Consider the following 11,079-nt stretch of genomic DNA (forward strand, 5'->3'; position numbering starts at 1 on the left):
ACAAACAAAAAATCGCCTCTATTCTATTTTAATTTTACATGTAATTTCATTGTATTTAGAATCATAGAATAGTTAGGGTTGGACAGGACCTTAAGATCATCAAGTTCCAACCTCCCTGCCATGGGTAGGGACACCTCACACTAAACCATGTCACCCAAGGCTCTGTCCAACCTGGCCTTGAACACTGCCTGGGATGGAGCATTCACAGCTTCCTTGGGCAACGCATTCCATATTTATCATTTTCTTACCAATTAAGTGTATAAAGAAACTGAGCCAGTGTTGAATGGGGAAGGTTTATTATACTTACTTCTAGGTAGGTGTGTTTTTTTGTTAAAGATCATAGTTTGAATTGGAAGAGACCTTTAAAGGTCATCTGATCCAAATCCCCTGCAATGAGCAGGGACATCTTCAACTAGATCAGATTTGCTCAGAGCCCTGTCTAATCTGACCTTGAATGTTTCCAGGGATGGGACATCTACCACCTCTCTGAGCAACCTGTGTGGGTGTTTCACCACCCTTATTGTAAAAAAATTCTTCTTATATTTAGTGTGATGTTAAGATTTCTAGTCTTTTTATAGCTGTTGTATAAATTAATGAAAGAATAACAGATTGATGCAAAACTTACGTTCACTCATTTTACCAGTACACTAAAAATTGTAGAAGGCTTTGTGTGGGATTTTGCACATCTTTGGTTTAACTGAGGTGCTGAAAGGGTAGTATTGCATTTCTGCAGACTAAAACTGGCTTATACCTTTATTGGGGATTGTTCTGCAATCTAATACTCATATGTGACATCTGTTGTTCTTGCCCTTGTAATGTAGTGTCTGAGTTTCACACTGCTTATTATTGGTTGCTTATTTTTCAACAGATTCTCTTTATATAAGATTAAAATCTTGTAATCTTCTGTTTGGTATTTTTAACGTTTATTATGTAAGAAGGGTAAGTAGAGTTATCACCTCTAACTTAGTGGTAGATACTATTAATCCTCTATTTGGGAAAATACAGGAAGTTGAGTAGCTTGTTTGTGTGTGTGTGTGCGCATGTATGATTTTTACCTGTATAGACTTGTTTTAGGAATATTGTCGAATGCTTGGATCAAGTGAGAGCAGATTTAAATTTCTGTTTTCAAATCAATGGCTTGTTTCAATAGTACAGTTAATTTTAGGTCATTAGTTTTCAAAGAACTGGCAGCTATAATGTTTGGAGCATAAAACACATGAAAATCACTGTTTTTTTACTTTTAGACATTTGCATATTTTACATTTGTTGATGCCTTGATAACTTCAAATTACTGTTCTTTTGTGTAGGTATATATGTTATGGCTAGTATTAAGTATATTTTATTTCTTATTTGTCTTTCTGTTTTTTTTTCTTTAACTCTGGGATGCAATAGTACAATTGTATTCAAACAAAAACTTACCAACAGCAAAGTGGGTGCTGTAGGTGGGATAGTGATATTTTCAACAGTGTTCTTAGTTAACTGTACTTAAACTTACCAAAGCTTTAAAGTCCTCTGTTGTAAATCACTTGATACAGACAAGATATTTGTTGTTGAAAGAATTTGCCAAGGCTAATGGTGGGTAAATTTCTTAGTATCTTGATAAAATGTCACTTTTTCACAAGCTAATTTATTACTACCTCAGGACACCAGCATGCACGGCTTTACCATCTATTCTATTACTTTATCTAATAAATTATGGAAGGTTGAAGTTGCAGTCTTTGTGAGTTCCCAGCCCTTGTTTCTGTGAATTAGCATAAGCATTTTCTTCACCATAGGAAAGCAGAACATAATCATGTATTTAAAATTGAACATATGCTGAAATGCTTTGCTATTTTAGGTCTTGGTTGTTTGCTTATTACTTCTTTTTTTCCTTTCTTTCTTTGAATGCTATCAACGTACTGCATGATCACAAGAGCTCACATTTTCTTCTCCGAGTGCTGTTCAAAACAAGGTGCAGAGAAGAGAATGAAAAAGAAAGGCTAGCTGGGACCTCCACAAGTTGAGGACTCCTAACATGCCTGCTTCAGTGTTCTTTCTTGTCCATATGGTAGAATGGAAAAATGTGTTTAATGTCTGGTAATTAAGGAAGTAAAATGGGGAAAAAAATAAATCTAAAGGTACTTGTTACTTTCTTAGTGTTTGGTAAACAGAGCAGCAAAGCTGTCATTCATCGTTTTAAGATTAATTGCAACTTGATGCCATAATAATTTTGCCTCTGCACATAGCTTTAAATCACTGGCATAATTAAAACAGGGCTGAATATGGACAACAGATTTATATTAGTACCTTACTAAAGTTAGTTTTAATCAATCATAAGAACTTAATATATATTCGGTCTATTATCTACTTTTCTTCCTATCTAAAAAAAAAATGCTTACCATATGGTTTGTACCATGACTTTTAGTCTAATCAGAAATAACTTTTGGATTCTTTAAGAAAATCTGTGTTTCTGCTTTGCTGTTGATGCCTTGTATCTTTTGGAGAAGAAAACATTTGGAAAAATTGCAGTTCTACAGAGAAAGTATTTTTACTATGTAGCAAGGAAGGTGGGAAATGAAAGATAACACAAGGCGATTGGAGATCTTTTGTTTAAAAAGAAAAAAGCTCTGTGCAAAGTGTTTTCTTTGTAGCAGTCAAACTGATGTAAACTGTATTCATGTTGTTTGAGAACACAGAGTTGTTTATAGTGATATTAGAATTAACAGAGTGACATAAAAATTGGAGTATGGGAATAGAAATAGTTTTACGTTGTTTCTCCTCTCCCCTTTTAAAGATTTTGCTATGTGTTGACTGTGTAACTGTATTTCTGTAGCACGTGGAGTATTCCAGTTGCAAGGAGATAACCAGCAGCTGTTTGGAGCTTACTAGTGTAAGCGCAAATATTTAGAAATTTTAATCCCTTTTTTCTTTAAGGACCACTACACCAGGAGAGACTAAACTTTTAGCTTCTGAAGTCTATGATATCCTTCAGTCTTCCAACATGTCAGACATGGACAATGTGAATGAGATGAATTATCGTCGACGGAAAGCACAGTTTTTCCTCGGCAGCACAAATAAGCGTGCCAAGACAGTGGTTTTGCATATAGATGGCCTTGATGATTCGGTAAGGAAATCTTAAGTGTTTATGTAAATAACGCATGCTGTACTGAGATGTAATTTGCCCACAGAAATAATGTATTCAGGCTACTTTTGTGGCATCATCGTCAGCAATTTCTGTGGATCGTATTTTGAAGATATGTATAAAGTCTTGCATAAATTGAGCTTAGTCAGAATATCTAAAGATGTTTTAAGGCAGTTTCCATGATGTTTTTTTAATTACTCTAAAACAGTGTTGTGTTTCCACCTCTCCTAGTTTTCTTTCCTTTTTGAAGAAAGTTTGGAATAAAGAAGGTATATTCACCAGTTTTACTTAAAAATAGCTTCTTGTTGTATCAGTTGTGTTAAACTAAAAGGTTTCCTTTTAGTTATGACAGATTTTAGACACTTTTTACTACTTTTAATGTAGCAGTGTTGTGTTTTCTTTAAGCTGGTTTTGCTGCATCTTTTTATTATCTGTGAGATCTTTTCTACTGTAGTGACCAGAATGGCATTTGAGTTAATGAGGTCTCGCTGAGTCTTTATGTAATGTCAGAATAACTTCTACAGATTTATCTACCATACCCCTGTAGATAACACCCCAGGGCCATGTTTGCCTTTTTACGGCTGCCAAACAGCATGTAGACTGTTTAAGCATGTTATCCACAAGTGCCCTCCGGACTCTGTATCTTCAGTTTTGTACCCATTTTAAATGATCAAACCTGATCCTTTGCTTTGTTGCTTTACATTTTGCCAAGTAAGCGTGTCCACAGGCCCAGTTCATCAACAGCATACGCATCGTACTGTTTTCATAAGACCATAGTTAATTCATTTAGAAATAACATGCTGCTCTAGCTCACTTTATACAAAGTAAATATTTTTCACAGTTTTGTCCTTCCAGCACTTACTCTGTCTAGAACGGCAGTGCTTTGTCAACACCATTGGCTTTTGTACTCTGAAGCGGGGTTTGACTTGTTTTGTTTTTTAATTCAGTCCAGTAGGTTGTCTCTTGTTAAGTTTGGTTTGATTTGTTTTTAAGCTTGTAGTTGATTTGTTTGTTCACAGGTATCTCCAAGCAAGGAATCTCATTCACTTCTACTTTGTGAATTTAGATATTCTGGCTATAGTGTGATTCTGTCTTAAAAGTGTTTCTTTGTACTCTTCGACAAATGGAACTCGGTGAGATGTGTGGCGTTTCTCTCTTAAATGCTGAGGCAAAGGTATTCTGAAAAAAGCATCAGATACTCAACACCAGAGAGCAAAACTGCAGGCTCCTGTAGTTGCCTAGAGCACACCAGCATGTTTTCTTACCTCATTGTTGAAGAAAAGAAAAATCTGACTGTACGCTGGCTGGAGATGGCTAGTGTGCATAGCTCTGTATTTCATCAGATGATTAAAGAAATGTTAGGGATACTCCAGGTGCTCACCTAGCAGTTAAACAACCCTATAATGGTGTTATAAACGTCAGGGTAAGTTGGGACTGGGAAGGTGATGAAGGATGGGAACAATAAAAGCAGTTTAGTTTCATTCCACAGTTTATTTACAGCCTAACAAGCAATGAATATCAGGTGGGGCATACAAGTGTTAAAAGGCATATTAAGTAAACACAGAGCTGTAAACATTGTGTTCTCAGTTTACCTTTGTTTTGTTATTTAGATTTGAAATGGAGTTGCTGTCAGGAATGACTGCAAATCCTATAAAAGCTTGTCGATTTTGAAACCTTAAATAGCAGATACTGATTATTTCAGGAAGGGAGGGGAAAGGTCATTTGTTGTTCAAGATCAAATTATCAACTTGATGATAAGCTTTAAAAAAAAAAAAAAGATAAAAATGAAGCAGTACTTCAGGATTCTGTGGCATCCCCCTCAATAAGTCTTCTAGTCTGTACATTTTACTAGTATTTGTTAGGGTATGGGAACCTACATTTCACCTGCCCTACGCTATACCTGCCCTGCCCTGTGCGCATGCGTCATAACTACCATGCAGAAGGATGTCTAGCTGTGTGCTGCAGGGGTTTGTGCCTAGCTGCTACAGTTAGACATACTTTGCCAAAGACATCTCTGCAGCAAGGCTGGTGACTGCCATGCTTCCAGGTTTTTAAGGAGTCTGTATGGACCTTTCTAAGTTTTGTCTTTAAGAAGCCATTCACCAGTTACCTGATCACTGAAAGCCTCATTGCAAATTAAACTGAAGTGCCTGTGATTTAACGTGGGATCTCGGGGTAAAAAGCCAAATTCTGTACAGAGTTGCTACATGCCTGCATAAGTATAGATTATTTTAGGCTAATAAGCTATGAATGTGGTGCCGCTTTTGTCCAAAAGTAGTTTCAACTTTCACTCATGAAAGACAGCCTATCATTTTTGCTATCAGATATTTCCTGTGTGTAGGCCAGGCAGCTTGTCTATCAAAGTTATCTTTTGTAATTCTCAAATGTTAATTATTTTAATACGTAAACTTACACAAATGAATTGTTTCAATATATATGCTAAAGTGCTAAAAACTGCTTTGATTAATTATAAGAGAGAGTAAAAGAATTTAGTTTACTTATGCATGAAAATTATCCCAACTACAGACCAATGATTATATGATAACTAATATAAATATGCTTTGAAATAACTTGCTATTTAAAACCTTGCAGAAATTTGCAGTAAAATTTAAATACATCATTACTTCGAACTTTGTGTAAGGCCATCACAGATACTGTTTATTTCTGGTATAGTGCATCTTTTCTTATTTTCCCCTTCTGTCCTATTAGTCTCTCCAAGTTTATTTTAATCCTTTTTGTTATAACCATCTTGTGCAAATATTAAAAGGGAAGAAAAATCAGAACATTCTAAGATAATATGGAACAGATGCAACTAGTACAGGTCAATGTAATGTTACAGCACAGTAGGTGATGTCACTTGCTTTAAACTTAACATTCTGTGGGTTATCAACCAAATATTTTCTCTCTGAAGTAAGAATTAAGCTTATGCTGTGCAGTGGTGTCTGTGAGCTGCCACAGATAAAGCAGCTGAAAGATACAACAGCTGCTTTGATGCATTCAGTCAGTATGGAGGCAAGGTGTCTGATAAATAGCAACTTACACACTAACTACTCACCAATGAGCACTTCAGTCAATCAGAACTTAACCAGAGGGGACTGTTTAGCTGATTGTACGGAGAAAAACATTCTTTGCTTTTCAGCACTTTCCTCCAATTATTTACAGTCGATTCCATCCTTTGTTGACTTCTAAAGAGTAAGCAATTTTTTCTTTTTTCTTTTTTCTTTTTTTTTTTTTTTGGTGGCAAGAGGATCTAATATTTGTGCGCTAAAATGGAGGTCTAAGGTTTTATTTTCTGAAGATGTGATTAACTAGCCACCTGCCCTCAGACATACAGGAATTCCTTAACAATCGGTTGTGAGCATTTAGCCATTGTGTATTATGAAAGTACTTTAGTTGTGGGGGTTTTGTTTGTTTTTCAGTCTCGAAGGAATCTTTGTGAAGAAGCCTTGCTGAAAATTAAAGGTGTTATTAGTTTTACCTTTCAAATGGCGGTTCAAAGGTGCGTGGTCCGAATTCGCTCAGACTTGAAAGCAGAGGTAAGCGCTCAGTAACACTCCAGATCCTTCCATTATTGTGTTCTGTCACACTGAACTGTTCTTTTTTTTTTCTTTCTTTTCCTGTGTGCTTGTAGGCATTGGCAACGGCAATAGCATCAACCAAAGTTATGAAGGCACAGCAAGTTGTGAAAAGTGAAAGTGGTGAGGAGGTAGGATACATATCTTTCTAAACTAACCTATCGTTTTAGTTCTGCTGTGTCTTTAATACCAGCACCTTTGTGCTGCAGCATCTGATACCAGGCAACATTTTGTAAGTGGGCGTGCTACACATACAGTACAAGGAGAATAAAGGGTATCCTATGTCAGGACATGTATGCATAGAACAGTTTTACAGAGCTTCCTGCTTAGGAGGACAAAAATACTGTAATTGCTTCTCTCCTTAATGATATGGAAAGGATCACAGTGAACAGAGTTGCTGAAGTGTTTTTATTTCACATCTACATTAAATGGGCTGTGCCTTTATTTGATACTTTTTCTTCCGTGTTAAGCCAAAGCTTTTATTGTGTGTCTTCTAAGCGTAGTAGGTTCCATTTGTGTTCTCTCTGTACAGGAGGATGAGGAGGAGTCTCACAAAATACATGCCTGTTGTCTTGAGTATCTGTGTAACTTCCATTCATTCTTTAAGTTACAACATTTGACATAATTTTAATCTATTGTGGTTTATCAGATGCTAGTTCCATTCCAAGATACTCCAGTGGAAGTAGAGCAGAATACAGATCTACCTGAATATTTACCAGAAGACGAAAGCCCGACTAAGGAACAGGACAAAGCAGTGTCTCGTGTTGGGTCACACCCAGAAGGTGCAGCAAGCTGGCTCAGCACGGCAGCAAACTTTCTATCAAGATCTTTCTACTGGTGACTTGTATTTGGTGTTAAAAGACTGTGTGAATGAACCAACAGGGGGGCCAGTTTTCCATTGGTGTGGTGAACTGCCAAGTGCAATTTGCAATAAATCATCACGAAAATTTTAGATTAAGCAAATGTATGCTGCATTTTACATTTTATTGGATGTTTAGCCTGATAGGGCAGGGGTCAAAGGACAGAGGCCTCCAATCAAATTGTTCTTTTTTTCTTTTCCCCTGTAGATTTTATTGCTTCACTTTTTAAATATGGGTCCACTGTTATATACCAAATGTTTATCCATATAGAGCTTTAAGTTTGACTTCACATGAAACACATGGTAGGAAGAATCCGTTTAACTCAAGTCTCAGGGCCTCTGTGAAAGAAAATTCTTAATAGCTCTAGCTGTGCATTAAATAAAATGCCCTTTTTATTTCTGCTTCCCTTTGGACTAATGTTGTTTTGTTAAATTTTTGTAGATTTTGACTCCAGAGAAAAATACAGTCTGCCTCTTTTTTTGCCTTTATTTTTGCCAGCCACATTCGCAGTGTGAGCACGATGTTCCCCTTTCGCTATTAAACTAGACTCACTACAGACTTGAAACTTACACCCTTTTATGTATGTTGAATTTTTTTCCAGTCTGCCCTTAACCACTGGAGTGCTTGAGATTAAGAAATAAGGGATTGAATAAACAAATATGTATACATACGTTGTACAGTAAATAAACTAGAACATATTTGTAATGATGGCTGTGACTGGCTGATATATATATATATAACTAATAAATACCACTGCCTGCTGTTTAGGCTAGCTGGGAAGAGTGTAGCAAAAAGAGCTGTGGTCTAATGTAGTGATGACCCATTGCAGCTCTGTCTGAAAAGAATAGAGGGATGTAGACTCTATTTGGTTAAGAAGTGGTGTTCACTGTTAGGAAACATTTGATGGTAACCGAAACTTTAAACTTGAAGAATAAAGCAGAACTGAATGCCTCTTGCCACAGTGCCACACTTACAAATTTTGACTTTAACCCTTTTTATTTTACTTAACAAATATGATATGTAATTATTCTTCCCTCCTAATATCTTTCGTGAGACTTCCATCAGCTTGGATAGGCTTAAAATCATGCAAACAATTGCCTTTGCCCTGTTACTTACAGACAGTAGAGGTTTAAAGATGTCTTGGTAGCTTCTGTGACCAGAAGTGGTAAAAGTAGAACTTTTGTAGACAGAGAATAACATCTGGCTGAGCTGTTAGTAAACATTGTGTGAGAGGATTCAATACACAGTGCTTGAGAACTGCGGTGCCACTGCTTTGTTACACCAGAGAAATACAGCTGAGAACTAAATAATGTTATAAAATAACCTCATTATACAATGCTTTTTTGTGGTAATGTATTTGCTATAATGTTAATTATATTTACCACTTGGAGACTCAGAAAAAAAATTTAATACATCAAAGTTACTCCCTTGGGCCTATGCACAAGGAATAAAAAAAGATAAATCACAGGCTGTCATAATACTACAGAAATGCTGAGGAAATGATCATGTAAAGTAATAATGCAGGTCAGAGTTCACCCACCCAAGTTAGTTGTCATTTTAGGATTAAAAAAAGAGAAAAGCTTGTTGGCAGACTAGATGTCTCATGTTTTTTAATATATCTAGTTTATTTTTGATTCAGGTTTACACGCACAGATTGAAAATAAAGGCTTTCCAGGGCATGTATTGCTTTAAATATGTAATACTACTCATTTGGCTGTCTAGAATGTTACAGTACCAAATGTGTTTGAAAAGTCCTCTGTTCTATAGCCATGAATGCAGAGTTTTATTTTTCTGCATTAACATCTGTTTGCATTTGCATTATTGCACATCTCTACTAAAAGACTGCACCCTTTGGATATTAATGGTTCAATACCAGTAGGTATTACAGTTTGTTTGTGCATTTGGTCTGTAGGTGTGCTTTTATGACAGTATTGCAGCTCTTGTAGAACAGTATAAGGCATCTGTAAAAGTTTTTGAAATATATTGTAAAATAATAAAGGATAATATAACTAAACAAAATCTGACTTGTGCCTTTTTAAATGTTTAAAGGGCTGGTGCCTTTTTAAATGTTCTGACGTTCTTTTAAACTGTTAGTGGTATTAGAGGTACACCTTTTTCATCTTTAATTTAACAGAGGAGTGCAAATGTCTGGTCATAGTGAGGCCTTTGCTGCATATCACAGTAGGGCTTTTGTGCATGTTTAGAACATGCTTTCATTTTAAACTGAGTTTTTGTACAAAGTCTCAAATTCATTCTTAGGGGAATTTCTGGAGATTAGGGTTTTTTTTAATAACTGATGCTGTGCGGATGCGTCTTTCATCAGGCGAATTAAGAACCACCAACATTCCTGGAGAAACCTCTTACTTTCAAAAAGCAAAAAAAACCCCAGACACAGCACACAGATGTTAATTTTATGCTTGTTCTTTCTCAGGGGTCAAATGAAGGGTAAGAAAGCCCTTTGACCTAGGAGATGGCCAAAATAAAATTACTGCAAAATTAGAGGCTTCCAGAAAGAAGCTGAACTGGAAGACTGAGCACTGGTATCACATTGCACTGGTTGCAAAGTACTTGACTGCCGAGAAAGCCACTGCATGCCTCATGGTTTAAGCTCCTGAACTGTCGTAGTGTTACAGCCATGTACAGCATAATAGGTTAATCACTACCATGTTTCTTCATAAGAGTAAATGCTTATGGGATAGGTAGAGGCAAAACTGAGGCTTATAACTGTGCCCTGCGAACAGCTGTCAAAGCACTGCAAGCATTCTGCAGTATTGTGAAATACAATATACTCCAGCTTTCCCACTCCCCAGTCATCTACGGCTTATTCTATACAAAAATAGCTGCTGTGGCTGAGTTTTGCCATAGGCCGTGTAAGCTGATGGGGAGAGCAGTGCGTGGGGCTAATTCGGAAGAAAACATTGAACACCTAGGCAGATGCAAACTGGCAGGTGTGAAGTAGTACTGGAACTGCCTCAATGTAAAATAAACTGTGGGTGCTCCTTTTTGCCCGAGAAGAACACTCCAGCTGTCAGCTACGGGAGTTTAGAAACATACCTAGTAAAATTCTGAGCAGCTGCGTTTGTTGCTGTATTCACTTTGCAGAAGGCTGGGTGATAAAGTCTTTCCTCTTTCTTCATCTGTACCTAATTATTCTGAGTTCCTAAAATGTGAACAAATCTATTTGTTGAGAATAACCTCTCAACCCATCTTGGATTCTGAACGTAATTCTTCAGGAAAAGTTGAGAGCGCATTATTTGGTGAAAGGGGGTGGGTGGTGGGGTCACTGGAGACTTCTTCAGTGAGGTTCAGTATCTAATTAGCCTCGGGGGTGAGTCTGACTGCTAAGATTCTTCTAAAGCTTAATTTAAAGCTGCTACAAAAAGAAATTGTCCTATTTCTTGTAGTTTTCACAGAGCAGGCATTGCTTAACTTGTTCAGCCTGCTTTACATGCAGGTTTTGAATAGGGCTGAAAAAACCCTGATTTACATTTGCAGTACTTTGCATATATATTGGTTGAAACAT

General features: G+C 36.7%; 1 protein-coding gene across 2 annotated transcripts in view; it reads left to right on the plus strand.

Moving 5' to 3' along the window:
* ARMC1 (armadillo repeat containing 1) overlaps positions 1-9,575 on the plus strand; it is a 30,464-nt gene extending 20,889 nt beyond the window's left edge. For both annotated transcript variants that reach the window (XM_061448386.1, XM_061448385.1), the window contains exons 4-7: positions 2,914-3,103; positions 6,541-6,657; positions 6,753-6,827; positions 7,346-9,575. In XM_061448386.1, the coding sequence (XP_061304370.1) occupies positions 2,914-3,103; positions 6,541-6,657; positions 6,753-6,827; positions 7,346-7,537 (574 nt within the window). In that variant the 3' untranslated portion in view covers positions 7,538-9,575. The remainder of the gene's footprint in view (positions 1-2,913; positions 3,104-6,540; positions 6,658-6,752; positions 6,828-7,345) is intronic.
* Positions 9,576-11,079: the final 1,504 nt, after the last annotated feature.

The sequence above is a fragment of the Pezoporus flaviventris genome, unplaced genomic scaffold (assembly GCF_033815535.1).
Source record: "Pezoporus flaviventris isolate CSIRO_AGI_PZ_B2104156 unplaced genomic scaffold, CSIRO_AGI_Pfla_v1 ptg000007l, whole genome shotgun sequence".
NCBI lineage: Eukaryota > Metazoa > Chordata > Aves > Psittaciformes > Psittacidae > Pezoporus > Pezoporus flaviventris.